We start from the raw sequence: 16078 nt of genomic DNA, 5'->3' as shown, positions 1-16078 counted from the left end.
TGCTGTTCTGTGTTGCTTTGTCCTAAACCATCTGTTGTGGTTTTCAGTGGAATGCCTACCTGCTCCAAACGTCAGCTGCCGCTTGTCCAATGGGACGGAGTTTCGATTCAGCGGAGAGGAAGTGGGCTTTAATAAAAGCCTCCCTTGCAGGAATGTGTATGTACAGTACCAGACACTGTGGAAGTGTTGCACATGTACACCCAGTATGCCAAATATTAGGAACAATTTCCTAATATTGACTTGCACCCCCCCTTTGCCCTTAGAACAGCCTTCATTTGTCGGGCATGGACTCTACAAGGTGTCGAAAGCGTTCCACAGGGATGCTGGCCCATGTTGACTCCAATGCTTCCCACAGTTGTCAAGTTGGCTGGATGTCCTTTGGGTGGCGGACCATTCTTGATACACACAGGAAACTGTTGAGCGTGAAAAACCCAGTAACGTTGCAGTTCTTGACACAAACCGGTACGCCTTGCACCTACTACCATATCCCGTTCAAAGGCACTTGCATCTTTTGTCTTGACCTTTCAGCCTCTGAGTGGCTCACACACACAATCCATGTCTCAATTGTCTAAAGGCTTAAAAATCTGTCTTTAACCTGTCTCCTCCCCTTTATCTACACTGATTTGAAGTGAATTTAACACATGACATCAATAAGGGATCATAGCTTTCACCTGGATTCACCTGGTCAGTCTATGACATGGAAAGAGCAGGTGTTCTTAATGTTTTGTATAGGCTGTATCAGGGTTGTATTCATTAGGGCATACCATAGCAAAACGTTTTAGCTATGATGACCCTGAAGATGTTTAATTTTCAATTGATATTGATTTGGCTAAATCATATACCATGATGTTTTTGTACAAATGTGAAACATTATTGAACTGTTTTGAGCTAACATGTTATCTCCTTATAGGAGCGGTTACTCCTACAAAGTAGCGGTGGCCCTGTCGCTCTTCCTGGGATGGTTAGGAGCAGATCGTTTCTACCTGGGATACCCAGCTTTAGGTACAGTCTGACTGTTGTTATTGCTGTACACTTTCAACAACTGACATGGATGAATTCATATTATATTTATAAGTATATTCATTTTCAAATCCTATCTGCTGCTATCAAACCGGTCTAAGTACAATGAAAGATTTTCTTTGTAATTGTTTTTGTAAAAAAAGGAAGAACACATGTTGAAATGCATGACTAGCTACCCATTCATTTATTGGATTTATTGATCATGTTTTTTATATGAGAGTTTGAAAAGATCTGCTGGTTTTGGACAGAAACACAACTTACATGTTTGTGGATTAGTATGAAGTAGAACATTTATCAAAGTTGAGCATTAATCAACAAAGCAGGTCTATAAGAAACAGAGGGTCACTATTTCCTGTGAGGACCTGAAAGAAACCACTATTACATGACATTATAAAACAGTGGTAAACCCAGACACTGGAGTGAAACACACTGCTGTTTCTTCCTCTTTTTGTCACTTTTCCTTTTCTTGTTCTTAATAAGGCACCTGCAAGATTACAAAGTGGCTGGTGGCTGAAAGCCCTGCTTTGTTTTTTGGGAGGGATTTTAGTTTTTCTGTGGACGGGCATAAGCCGGCATTAGAGGCTGCACTGAGCAACACCTGGCCTGGTTTGGCACGGTTGGCTCTGGCATCACCATGGAACGGTGGGTTATTAAGTGGGCTTCTGCTTTGTAGAGTAGCCACCTGACTGGCATCGTTTTTAAAAACGTCCACCCTGGAATCAACAAAGCTACCCCTGTTACCTCCCAATGGAGCAATTTACAATAGTGTTAACCATTATTTGGAGTAATTATGTTTTAATTATTAGAGTTGGCGTTTCCATAATTTGCCTGCAATTCAGATTCTCTGGTTTAGCTGTGTGTGTGTGTGTGTGTGTGTGTGTGTGTGTGTGTGTGTGTGTGTGTGTGTGTGTGTGTGTGTGTGTGTGTGTGTGTGTGTGTGTGTGTGTCAGCGAGCTAGTGAGTGCCAGTAGTCATTGCCCAGTGATGCAGTGAGTACGCCCAGACATGTAGTAGTGTCATCCCTGGGTCTACCGCGCAGTTATGTTACATAGTTATGTCGTAAGCTAGTGACAGTGTGAATGTTGAAAGGATGATGTGTTTAGTTGAATGACCTGCTCGCCCTGCTCTGTGTTTTCATACATCCAATTCACACCCTCAGCTGCTCACAGCGGCTCAGTTGCACACATTCATGTTTACTCTTCTTCACTGCTCCTCTCAATGATAAAGACCTGTTATTCCCAATCCTCAAAGTTGTTTTGGACACAAAGTTGACTTGGCACGATTTCCCTCTGAAAGCAAATCAGGCAGCAAACAACTAAACACCCAACACACACACACCACATAGCCTCTCCACTCCGCCGCCCAGCAGTGAAAGCGTTCAATATCGTTCACCTTTGCCTCGCAAGTTAATTTCCCATTCAGCCACACATGGGCAAAGTTGGAACCGAACATGGGGAATAAACTGAAACCTTGCCAGTCGCCTGGATTGGAGAGTTTTCATGTAAGCAACAAAGCGTCGCTCACACAATAGCTAGCAAATTATGATTAGGGGCCACGCAGGGTTTTATTTATGCCAACTTTAAAGAGGCATGGAGTACCCCATAAAGCTTTATACCAGGGCTCTCCAACCATGTTCCTGGAGAGATACAGTCCTGTAGGTTTTCACTCCAACCCTGTTCCTGGAGAGCTACCGTCCTGTAGGTTTTAACTCCAACCATGTTCCTGGAGAGCAACCCTCCTGTAGGTTTTAACTCCAACCATGTTCCTGGAGAGCTACCCTCCTGTAGGTTTTCACTCCAACCATGTTCCTGGAGAGCTACCGTCCTGCAGGTTTTAACTCCAACCCTGTTCCTGGAGAGCTACCGTCCTGTAGGTTTTAACTCCAACCATGTTCCTGGAGAGCTACCCTGCTGTAGGTTTTCACTCCAACCATGTCCCTGGAGAGCTACCGTCCTGTAGGTTTTCACTCCAACCCTGTTCCTGGAGAGCTACCCTCCTGTAGGTTTTCACTCCAACCATGTTCCTGGAGAGCTACCATCCTGTAGGTTTTCACTCCAACCATGTTCCTGGAGAGCTACCATCCTGTAGGTTTTCCACTCCAACCCTAATCTAACACACCGGATTCTAATAATTAGCAGATTGAGAAGGTGAATCAGGTTAGTTACAACTGGGGTTGGAGTGAAAACCTACAGGAGGGTAGCTCTCCAGGAACATGGTTGGAGTGAAAACCTACAGGAGGGTAGCTCTCCAGGAACACGGTTGGAGAGCCCTGGTGTAAACCTACAGGAGGGTAGCTCTCCAGGAACACGGTTGGAGAGCCCTGGTGTAAACCTACAGGAGGGTAGCTCTCCAGTAACACGGTTGGAGAGCCCTGGTGTAAACCTACAGGAGGGTAGCTCTCCAAGAACAGGGTTGGAGAGCCCTGGTGTAAACCTACAGGAGGGTAGCTCTCCAGTAACACGGTTGGAGAGCCCTCCCTGATTTATACCCTATTTAACTCCAACATGTCTCTCTCTCTCTAGGGCTGCTCAAATTCTGCACAGTTGGCTTCTGTGGGATTGGGAGCTTGGTGGATTTCATGTTGATCTCAATGCAGGTGAGTGGCGTTCAGGGGACAGCTGACGATTACATTGGTTGGTCACAAGACACAAAAGGTGAGTTGGGTTACACTGTAAAGTGAGTTAGGGAACAACTGGGATATCGGATGGATTTCATACAAGTTTGATAATTGTATGATCTCAAAAGAACTTCTAAGATTTCAAAAACAAGTTGCTCAATTTGGGCACAGTCTCATGTATAAACAGTAGCTCTTTCTCCCACTAACAGTGATTGTAAGTGGAGCACATTTTTTTTCATCACAGAGCAGCCTGGGCTTTGCTACAATGGTCACGCTTCACACACTCCAATCAGAGTAAACCATGGAACATTGCGCAGAAGCATAGTCAAGCCAGGCAGGAGGAGTGTGTGTGCGTGCGTGAATGCCTGTTTGTATTCAGAGGGCACCTGTGTCTCAATCAGTGCAGCCGCAGCCCTCTGCTCTTCTCAGCACTAAGCTCTCTATAAATGGGGGTTAATGAGACTGGTTTGTTTTCGCAGAAGGGCTTCTCTCCCCCCTGTCCCTCGTTCCCCCAGGACCCACCTAACCTGTTTAGTCCACAGAGCCTGACAGGGAGAGAAGCCAATCCATTTTTCATCCTGTTAGGGCCTCAGCTCACCCCTTTTGCCCCTCTCCATCCTCATTGGGGAACCAGTGTGGGAGCGGGAAGCCATACATGGGTCCTATTCACTAGGAACCAAATGGAACCAAAGTGTAGAGGGGTCTAGCTAAACTTCCATCTGAAAACGTTTTGCTACTGCGCAGACAAGAAAACGCTCACCCAGAGGCGGTGCTCCTAGTAGCCGGGGACTTTAATGCAGGGAAACTTAAATCCGTTTAACCAAATTTCTATCAGCATGTTAAATGTGCAACCAGAGGGAAAAGAACTCTGGACCACCTATACTCCACATACAGAGATGCAAACAAAGCTCTCCCTCGCCATCCATTTGGTATATCTAACCACAATTCTATCCTCCTAATTCCTGCTTACAAGCAAAAATTTAAGCAGGAAGCACCAGTGACTCGAACAATAAAAAAGTGGTCAGATGAAGCAGATGCTAAGCTACAGGACTGTTTTGCTAGCACAGACTGGAATATGTTCCGGGATTCCTCCGATGGCATTGAGGAGTACACCACATCAGTCATTGGCTTCATCAATAAGTGCATTGACAATGTCGTCCCCACAGTGACCGTACGTACATACCCCAACCAGAAGCCATGGATTACAGGCAACATGCGCACTGAGCTAAAGGCTAGAGCTGCCGCTTTCAAGGAGCGGGACTCTAACGCAGACCCGCTATGCCCTCCGACGAACCATCAAACAGGCAAAGCGTCAATACAGGACTAAGATTGAATCGTACTACACCGCCCTGACGTTCGTTGGATGTGGCAGGACTTGCAAACCATTACAGCCTACAAAGGGAGCACAGCCGAGAGCTGCCCAGTGACACGAGCCTACCAGACGAGCCAAACTACTTATATGCTCGCTTCAAGGCAAATAACACTGAAACATGCATGGTAGCACCTGCTGTTCCAGGAGACTGTGATCACGCTCTCCCTAGCCGATGTGAGTAAGACCTTTAAACAGGTTTACATTCCCAAGGCCACAGGGCCAGATGGATTACCAGGACGTGTTCTGCGAGCATGCGCTGACCAACTGGCAGGTGTCTTCATTGACATTTTCAACCTCTCCCTGTCCGAGTCTGTAATGCCAACATGTTTTAAGCAGACCACCATAGTGCCTGTGCCCAAGAACACTAAGGTAACCTGCCTAAATGACTACCGGCCTGTAGCACTCACGTCTGTAGCCATGAATTGCTTTGAAAGGCTGGTCATGGCTCACATCAACACCATTATCCCAGAAACCCTAGACCGACTCCAATTTGCATACTGCCCCAACAGATCCACAGGTGATGCAATCTCTATTGCACTCCACACTGCCCTTTCCCACCTGGACAAAATGAACACCTATGTGAGAATGCAATTCATTGACTACAGCTCAGCATTCAACACCATAGTACCCTCAAAGCTCAATAAGCTAAGGACCCTGGGACTAAACACCTCCCTCTGCAACTGGATCCTGGACTTCCTGAAGGGCCGCCCCCAGGTGGTAAGGGTAGGTAACAACACATCCGCCACGCTGATCCTCAACACAAGAGTCCCTCAGGGGTGCGTGCTCAGTACCCTCCTGTACTCCCTGTTCACCCATGACTGCATGGCCAGGCACGACTACACCACCATCATTAAATGTGCCGATGACACAACAGTGGCAGGCCTGATCACCGACAACAATGAGACCGCCTATAGGGAGGAGGTCTTAGAGGTAGGCAGTGTGGTGCCAGGATAACAACCTCTCCGTCAACGTGATCAAGACAAAGGAGATGATTGTAGACTACAGGAAAAAGAGGACCAAGCATGCCCCCATTCTCATCGACGGGGCTGCGGTGGAGCAGGTTGAGGGCTTCAAGTTCCTTGGTGTCCACATCACCAACAAACTAACATGGTCCAAGCACACCAAGACAGTCGTGAAGAGGGCACAACCAAACCTATTCCCCTGCAGGAGACTGAAAAGATTTGGCATGTGTCCTCAGATCCTCAAAAGGTTTTACGGCTGCACCATCGAGAGCATCCTGACTGGTTGTATCACTGCCTGGTATGGCAACTGCTCGGCCTCCGACCGCAAGGCACTACAGAGGGTAGTGCAAACGGTCCAGTACATCACCGGGGCCAAGCTTCCTGCCATCTCTATCGCACTCAACACTGCCCTTACCTACCTGGACAAAATGAACACCTATGTGAGAATGCTATTCATTGACTACAACTCAGCGTTCATCACCATAGTGTCCTCAAAGCTCATCACTATGCTAAGGACCCTGGGACTAAACACCCCCCCTTTGCAACTGGATTTACAGAGGGTAGTGCGTACGGCCTAGTACATCACTGGGGCCAAGCTTCCTGCTGTCTAGGACCTCTATACCAGGCGGTGTCAGAGGAAGTCCCTAAAAATTGTCCGAGACTCCAGCCACCCTAGTCATAGACTGATCTCTCTGCTACCACACGGCAAGCGGTACCGGAGCGCTAAGTCTAGGTCCAATAGGCTTCTAAACAGCTTCTAACCCCAAGCAATAAGACTCCTGAACATCTAATCAAATGGCTACCCAAGCTATTTGCATTGCCCCCCCCCCCCCCCCCCCTATTTTACACCGCTACTACTCTCTGTTGTTATCATCTATGCATAGTCACTTTAACTCTACCTACATGTACATACCTTAAACTAACCGGTGCCCCCGCACATTGACTCTGTACTGGTACCCCACTTTTATTTCTTATTCTTATCCGTATTTTTTAAACTGCGTTGTTGGTTAGGGGCTCGTAAGTAAGCATTTCACTAACGTCAACACCTGTTGTATTCGGCGCATGTGACTAATACAATTTGATTTGACTAATGAATACGACAAGCAGCAGCACGCATATAGAGCAAACCTTCAGCTTTAACTCAGTCAACATGGTGGGATGTGTTATAATGAAAAGTAGGATTATTTGTTTGGGATTCATAGTTTTTGTTCCTGTGTTCCTTGAAAAGGATATATTAGTTTGTCATATAGACTAGTGGTGGTGTGTGTAGTTTTAGGACTGTATGCCTTCATCTTCAATTATATTTCAACAAAGGCCTATGCTGCTGGAGTCACCCTGTATCACATCTGAGACCAAAACACAAACCATGATACACCCTTCAAAGAAACAGAATACCCCTCTTCCTCTATTTATCCTCATCCTCTCCAGTTTGACACTACATCCTGTATAAAGTCGCTATTTCGTTTGAAAACGGCAGCGGCGTCTGTTCGGCCACTTTGATTAAACGAGGCGACCGTCACACTGTTTATTGTTCTCCTAATGTATTATCGAAGGCCCTGAGAGAGGAATGCTGTTAAGCTGCTTTGGCTGGCACACCCAGCGCAACACCTTCTCAATTAGATGTATACGCAGCGTCTGGGCTCTCTCACCTTTTATAAAGACTGACACTTTTGATAGAGTTCTGCGGGTCCGGAGAACCCATTTAACCTTCGCGTGAGGCGCTGCCCCATATTTGAAAGACTAACTATTGTGACTATTATAAGCACAATGTCGGAGTGGGCAAATGCATTTTTGAGAAGTTGAACTAATGAATAAATACCTGGGATTTTATTAATAGATTCTGGCTGGACGGGACTAGAGGAAAGGAGACCGGATGGCGTTTGTTTGAGGCTTCTCGCTCTCTCTCTCTATCGAAAGACCGAGGTCCACACTAGATGAATGATGTTGGGGAATTTTCCAATTTACTCTCAAACTGGGCAGAGGAGGAGCTAGACAGATGTGATAGACAGATGGAACGTGAACGGAGGGAGCTGTGTGTCAGGCACTGGATGAAAAAAATACAAGGTAGTGGGTTTCCAGGCCGGCATACGTTGTTGTGAAAATCAAACCCACTTCTGAAAACCCGATCACTAACGCCACTACCTGCTATGGATTAAATATAGGCTGGAATGCATCATAGTTGAGTGGTAGCCTAGCTGAAGTTGGTCTGGAGTCAGTGGGTGGAGTGCTGTTGGTCTGGAGTCAGTAGGTGGAGTGCTGTTGGTCTGGAGTCAGTAGGTGGAGTGCTGTTGGTCTGGAGTCAGTAGGTGGAGTGCTGTTGGTCTGGAGTCAGTAGGTGGAGTGCTGTTGGTCTGGAGTCAGTAGGTGGAGTGCTGTTGGTCTGGAGTCAGTAGGTGGAGTGCTGTTGGTCTGGAGTCAGTGTTGGTCTGGAGTCAGTGGGTGGAGTGCTGTTGGTCTGGAGTCAGTGTTGGTCTGGAGTCAGTGGGTGGAGTGCTGTTGGTCTGGAGTCAGTGGGTGGAGTGCTGTTGGTCTGGAGTCAGTGGGTGGAGTGCTGTTGGTCTGGAGTCAGTGGGTGGAGTGTTGTTGGTCTGGAGTCAGTGGGTGGAGTACTGTTGGTCTGGAGTCAGTGGGTGGAGTGCTGTTGGTCTGGAGTCAGTGGGTGGAGTGCTGTTGGTCTGGAGTCAGTGGGTGGAGTGCTGTTGGTCTGGAGTCAGTGGGTGGAGTGCTGTTGGTCTGGAGTCAGTGGGTGGAGTACTGTTGGTCTGGAGTCAGTAGGTGGAGTTCTGATCTTGACATGGTTGAGCACAGACTCTGCTTTTGTGTCTGTCTGTGTGTGTGTGTGTGTGTGTGTGTGTGTGTGTGCTGTCTGTCTATGCGTACGTCCACCTGTGTGTTTTCATTGGTCTGTGGGAATTCACTGGTCCCCCTCAGCTGTGATTGCCAGATATGTGTTACCTGCTGTACCCAGGTTTTTACTGTCTGTACCCTGATGTCTTTTCTCGTTCCTTCCTTTAGATTGTGGGTCCGTCAGATAAGTCTGACTACATAGTGGACTACTACGGTGCCAGACTCACACGCCTCTCCATCACCAATGAGACTTACAGAAGAACCCAGATGTCTCCCTGAAGGTAGCTACACTAGTAACGTGTTAGTTGTTATTGTGTTATTGTGGAAACTCAGAACTAAAATCGTATGTAACATCATCAGCTACCATTTACATGTACTCTGTGTACAAAACATTAGTAACACCTTCCTAATATTGAGTTGCACCCCCTTTTGCCGACAGAACAGGTCGGGGTATGAACTCTTCAAGGTGTCAAGCGTTCCACAGGGATGCTGGCCCATGTTGACGCCTAATGCTTCCCACTTTTGTCAACTTGGCTGGATGTCCTTTGTGTGGCGGACCATTCTGGATACACACAGGAAACTGTTGAGCATGAAAAACCCAGCAGCGTTTCAGTTCTTGACACACTCATACCGGTGCACCTACTACCATACCCCGTTCAAAGGCACAATCTTTTGTCTTGCCCGTTCACCCTCTGAATGGCACACATACACAATCCATGTCTCAAGGCTTAAAAATCCTTCTTTAACCTGTCTCCTCCCCTTCATCTACACTGATTGAAGTGGATTTAACAAGTGACATCATAGCTTTCTTTACCCCTTTTTCTCCCCAATTTCGTGGTATCCAATTGGTAGTAGTTAGTCTTGTCTCATCGCTGCAACTTCCGTACGGACTCGGGAGAGGCGAAGGTCGGCCAAACCCTCCCTATCCCAGACGACGCTGGGCCAATTGTGCGCCGCCGGTCGCCCGGTCGCGGCCGGCTGCGACAGAGCCTGGGCTCAAACCCATCATTTCTGATAGCACAGCTAGCACTGCGATGCAGTGTCTTAGACCACTGCTCTACCCGGGAGGCCCTATGGGATCATAGCTTTCACTTGGATTCACCTGGTTAGTCTGTTTCATGGAAAGAGCAGTCAACTTATGTTTTGTACAGTCAACTTATGTTACATAGTCTGTCCACAAATGATTATTCACTGTGTAACAGTTTGTATGTCTTTCCACCTACCTCTGTACTAATGTCAATTTGATTGTCTAATTATTACATCTGTATAGGGTTGCAAAATTCTCAAACTTTCAATAAATGCCCTGGTTTTCCAGAAATCGTGGCTGGAGGATTCTGGATTTCCTGCTTATTACCTCATCATTCTGTGAATCCTCCAAGCAGGATTTCAGGAAAACCAGGGAATCTATTGAAAAGGCACAACGCTCTCTAGTTTTATTAGACAAGTTTAAAAGATTGATGTTTTGGCCTTCAATGGCCTTCTTCATGGCCTGCAATGGCCTTCTACATCTTTCCAATCTATTGAATGTTCCCAGAAATTAGCAACCTAATATCTGTCGTTCTGCTCCTGAACAAGGCAGTTAACCCACTGTTCCTAGGACGTCATTGTAAATAAGAATTTGTTCTTAGCTGACTTGCCGAGTTAAATAAAAAAATTACATGTACACAGTCAAGTGGAAAGACAAACTCTGAATGGCTCTAACGCTAAAAGTGAACCAGATCCCAAGGTTGTGTGGTTTTGCACCACTCTGTAGCTTGTATGACCTATGGGGGGTAAAGGCAAACACCCAGTCAAGGACAACTTGGCCTATCCATGGTTATGGATCCCCCCCGGTACTCCAGGACAGACCTTCTACCCTGGGGAGGGAATTTTTAAATGTCAGCCTGCTAAGTAAATGTTTGGGGAGGTTGGCACTTCAGGACTGAGGGGGAAAAGGGTCGTGAGAGTGCAGTTATTATACCTGGCATAGGCGTCCCTCATCGGTTGAGCTCTACCACAGAGCAACGAGAATCACACTCCCTTTCACACAGTTTAAATCTCCAACATTTCAGCTCTCCCTTCTCTCTCCCACTCTCTGTTTTCTATGGCTCCTTAGTCTCTGGATAGCATTATAGAAGCTGCAGTGTGTTTGTGGTGACGGGGGTGTTTGGTTCAATTATACACATGTGGAGTCCATTACAAGCCCTTGAGTGTTTACGCTCAGACAAATAGAGAGAGCGAGAGAGAGAGATGAAGTCTTCATCCACACCTCTACAGTTCTTCAGTCTCTCAGTCCTTCATTTTACTGCATGTATCTCAGGGCCACATCAAAATGGAACACTGTCTGCCTCGAGTATCTAAGTTCAACTGTTTACAACCTGTTTTCTCTCGTTTCAGGACCAAAGTGAAAAACAACTATCGTTACCCTCAACCCTGTCATGTCAATTATGCCGCTCTTTTTGGGATATTTTTCACTTGATCATTCCGACACAGTCAACTCATTGATCATTGATCCTGTCTGCATGTACCCCAATGTGGTGAAGCTCGGCTTTTTAAAATGGATACTCTTAAGAGTGAAGGCTTCATTTTGGTTTAGACTTTACCCAGCATCTCTTTAGTCTTTCGTTCATTCTTTGGGACCTTCATTCCTTGCCGCCTCCTCAAAACACATTTTAAAAGATGACGAGATGAGGATAGAGGTTGCAAATGAATCAAGCAAAAACCGTTGTATATTTACCCGTGGTCACCAGCTCAGGTCCTGGAGCAGTAGAGTACAGACCTTTGTTCCAACCCAGCATTATCACACCCTGTAGCTCTCCAGGACCAAGGACTTGATGACCACCGCCATAGAGCTTCAAGTCATCGTTATACTCCTATAAGAATCTTCACTGAGAACATTGTACTGTAAATATGGAATCTATTGCGTTATGAGTATGTCTGGCAGCAAGGGAACTAATTATGTTCTGTATGACTGTCTTGTTGATTTGTCTTAGCGATAAAAAAAAAATACAAATGTAATAAAATAATAATTTTATGAAAATGGACGCCTTTTGTAAATGAAGTTCTGTTCAAACTTTCCGTTTAAGTCCAACACAGAGCAGTAGCAGTTCATTTGGCCAACTCTGAGCTCATTGGAGGAACTGTGGCAGTGACCGATCATCCTGCAGGGATTTCAGAGGTCAAAGAAATGACACGCTAGCTCTCAGCATCATCCTGCAGATGAAGACAGATCTTCTCCCGCTCCCCCCAGAACCATCCCTTGTGTCATTTTTATTACAAAGGGTCCAAGTGGGGGTTCTTGGGAAGAGTCACAAGGCAGAGCTTTCCTGCTGTGTGTCTGCCTGATCGGGTACCTGATACAGGCTGTGTCCCAAATGGCACCATCATTTCGCGGTACACTACTTTTGACCAAGGCCCATAAGGCTCTGGTGAAAAAAAAGTGCACTACAGATAAAATAGGGTGCCATTTGGAACACTGCCGTTGTGTGAACGGCCTGATACTGGAGACACGTGAGCCTTAAAGCCATCTTTAGACATTTGGATGTGACACTCCTAATCAACACAGTGCAATAGAAGGCAACAGTTGGGACTGTAGGTGTGCAGATGGAGATTGTAGATGTTGTCAGTATGGATATCCAACACCACTGTGGTGAATACAGTGGCTCATGGAGTTTGTTATAGCAAGAGTTGCGTCGCGGTGGAAGGTTGCTTGCGGTGGAGGGGGTCCGTTGTTTCGACTGTTTCAGGGCGTAGGAGCTGTGTGTTACAGATGCACATGTATAATATTCAATGACAGTGGGACTTGAAGTCTCAAGGTTTCTAAGCAAAATACATTTTTATGAAGGGATAACTTTTTAAAGTTCAATAATGGGTAAATCCTAAGGAAGGAACTTGTTAGAACTGAAAGTTTGTTTTAGTATGACGTGAGATCAAAACAACGGCTAAACTCTACAAGAACCAAGTGGTGGTCTGAAATACAGTGGTTAAGTTAATTCCACAACTCCCCCAAATCCACTCCCCTCTCCCCCATCTCGCTCTCCACCTCCACTCCCCAACTCTCCCTCCACCTCTTCACTCCAACTCTCCCTCCTCTTCCTTCGCCCTAGCCAGAGCTCATCAATACAGCACAGGGATAAGAGTGGGGAGATTTATAGGGCACTTCCCAGGAGAGGAGAGAGCTGCAGAGTAGAGGCTGAGCTGGGCCTAACCCTCCCTCACACCACACGCCTGACAAAGAGGAGGTAATTTCTCATATAGCAGAGTGCTTTATAGCCTCACATTCCCCTAGTGTGGAGCACTGATATTACAGAGCACACACAGAGTGGAGAGGAGAGGAGAGACAGACTCCTGCACCCGCTCCAGACCTGCTCCCCTGAAAACAATCTCAATCCCTTTGGAGAAATTCTCCTGCATTGCAACCTCCATTGATTGCACCCACAGCCAGACAATGGAGAGTGGAGAGGGAGCATGGAGAGAGAGGAGAGAGAGAGGAGCGTGGGGCAAGAGAGAGAGGAGGGAGCATGGAGAGAGAGAGAGAGATGAGTAAATAATAGTTTGGTCTGCAGTGATTTGTGAAGTGCATGGCCTTAGCGTGTGTTAGTTGGATCAGAGGAGGACGTAGCTGCTCTACAGACTCACACACTGACACCCAAGCAAACCCTGATGTCAAGGAGTTTAAACAACCCCCCCCTTCCCTCCCTCTCTCCCAGGCTCTCTCTCACACACACACACTCCATTCTCAGAATCAGAGAGGCCCTGCAGTAACTTGTCCCCTATAGGCACCTCTACAGTGGACTGTGAGAAAAGCCTAAGCTGAAATAACAGGAAGGCTGGGATGATGTCACCAGCCCCTCAGTAACATTTGCTTGTCTTTATAGAAGTCAAGTGAGTGAAATCATAAAGTGGCACAGGGAGAGTCCCAGCTGGTTTGGTTACTCAGAGCCAGGGTTGGAAGGCTTGGGCCTACAGCCAGGGGTATGTCCCAAATGGAACCCTATTGGAAGGCCCTACAGCCAGGGGTCTGTCCCTATTGGAAGGGCCTACAGCCAGGGGTCTGTCCTTATTGGAAGGGCCTACAGCCAGGGGTCTGTCCTTATTGGAAGGGCCTACAGCCAGGGGACTGTCCCTATTGGAAGGGCCTACAGCCAGGGGTCTGTCCCTATTGGAAGGGCCTACAGCCAGGGGTCTGTCCTTATTGGAAGGGCCTACAGCCAGGGGTCTGTCCTTATTGGAAGGGCCTACAGCCAGGGGTCTGTCCTTATTGGAAGGGCCTACAGCCAGGGGTCTGTCCTTATTGGAAGGGCCTACAGCCAGGGGACTGTCCCTATTGGAAGGGCCTACAGCCAGCGGTCTGTCCTTATTGGAAGGGCCTACAGCCAGGGGTCTGTACCAAATGGAACCCTATTCCCCTATATGATGCACTACAAGAGCCTTATGGACCCTGGTCAAAGTAGTGCACAATAAAGGGAATATGGTGCCATTTGGGACGCAAACCAGGAAAAACTCTGGTCCCAACCAGGAGTCTTTCCTGGTCGGGCCACATGATGAGGAACAACTCTAGGATTACATTCTTAGGTTAAACCAGACTGAACGCTGCCTTCACCATGTAGTTTAACCAGGCTAGGAGTTTAACCAGGCTAGGAGTTTAACCAGGCTAGGAGTTTAACCAGGCTAGGAGTGCACCACTGTGGTTTTCATCCTAGCCTTTGAACCAGAGACTAAGTTCTACCTGAGAAACCAGCTGTGTGTTTGAAACAGACTTCAATGGGTAAAAAGCTGAGCACTGAATGGGAATAAAACTATTCTATTTTTATACAGTCTTGAGAAAGTAAAAAGTCTGACTGTGTTGTACCGTCATGCTGGAGGTGTGTGTGTGTGTGGGGGGGGGGGGGGGGGGGCATTGTGAATCTAGGTTACGTCCCAAATGGCACCCTATTCCCTACATAGGGCCCTGGTCAAAAAGTAGTGCACTATGTAGGGAATAGAGTATCATTTGGGACACAGCCCTAGTCTTCAGCTCCAGTAGAACACCAGTGAAGATATCCAGGCTTCACATCATGTTCGCTAACGCAGCAAAACAGCCGCAGCGGCGGTGGCCAGCTGGGACATAAAGGAATCTTTGTTCTCCAGCTGTCCCTGATTTTCATAAAGTTCATACATCTTTCCGTCCATCCCTCCTTCCCTCCCTCACTCCTTAAGTACGTCCTGGTTTCTGGCAACTTCTCAGCTCTGAAAGAGAAAAACGAGAGCAAGAGAGATATATCTGGACAGGTCACGGCTCTGTACATCCATGTAGGGTCACGAGCCATGTGTGTTTAATCACAATGTAATTATTGCAGTGTACCACGCTCCAAAGCCCCCTCAGCTTCTCTCAGCCCAGCAGCAGGACTACATCCCAAATGGTTCCCTAGTGGGAATACTATGTTGGGACACATCCCAGGTTATAGAGGAGAGGTCCTAATTGGTTCAGTATGGGGACAATATCACCCCACACATGTTATGTTGAAACACTTCCTGTGCTAAAGGTTCTCTGAGGTATTTGAGCGCACTGTTCTGCCCATGGCCTCCAACGCATGAGCCTACTGTACACACACAGACGTACGCACACAGACATACATGCATAGACATACACACACAGGCGTATGCACAGAACCACACTCACACATACAAAAGAGAAGGTGCACACACACACCCAAAGGCGTACAGTATGCTCAGGCACGCAAGCAAACACACACACAGTGCCTGCGTTACTGCCCTAGGGAGGGCCTCCATTACCCCTGTTCAGTTTGGTAAGCGCAGGTCAAGACTGATTCATGTGCATCGCCAGGCCTTCTGAGAGCTGCTTGTTGACTCTGTCACAACTCATTTCTACTTTCTGATCATGTCCTGATTGGAGGGCTGGAGGTCATGTTGCAGTCTCATTGGACCGTGGCCCTGTGCACAGCGATAAGGGTGTGGTCTGAAACTGCTCAATAAGCTAATTATTTTTCCTTTCCCTGCGCGCGCACACACACACACACACACACACACACACACACACACACACACACACACACAAACATCTCCCTGGCTCACTCCCTCCTGATCTTGGCTCACTCTCACTCTCTCCTTTTCTTGGCTCACTCTCACTCTCTCCTTTTCTTGGCTGACTCCCTCTCTCCTCATCTTGGCGGACTCCCTCTCTCCTTATCTTGACTCACTCTTTCTCTCCTTATCTTGGCTCACTCTCTCTCCTTATCTTGGCTCACTCTCACCCTCCTTATCTTGGCTCACTCCCTCTCT

General features: G+C 47.2%; 1 protein-coding gene across 3 annotated transcripts in view; it reads left to right on the top strand.

Moving 5' to 3' along the window:
• The window catches only part of LOC106574044 (TM2 domain-containing protein 1), a 28018-nt gene that overhangs the window by 6444 nt on the left and 5496 nt on the right, over positions 1–16078 (top strand). Inside the window, exons 3-7 of one of the 3 annotated variants that reach the window (XM_014149568.3) lie at positions 48–156; positions 911–1002; positions 3543–3616; positions 8987–9099; positions 11195–11841. In XM_014149568.3, coding sequence (XP_014005043.1) covers positions 48–156; positions 911–1002; positions 3543–3616; positions 8987–9097 — 386 coding nt within the window. In that variant the 3' untranslated portion in view covers positions 9098–9099; positions 11195–11841. The other 2 variants (XM_014149569.3, XM_082962758.1) reach the window with 2 other exon arrangements.

This window comes from Salmo salar, chromosome 16 (assembly GCF_965601325.2).
Source record: "Salmo salar chromosome 16, fSalSal1, whole genome shotgun sequence".
NCBI classification, from domain to species: Eukaryota; Metazoa; Chordata; class Actinopteri; order Salmoniformes; family Salmonidae; genus Salmo; species Salmo salar.
This window is presented reverse-complemented; position numbering and strand designations above follow the sequence as displayed.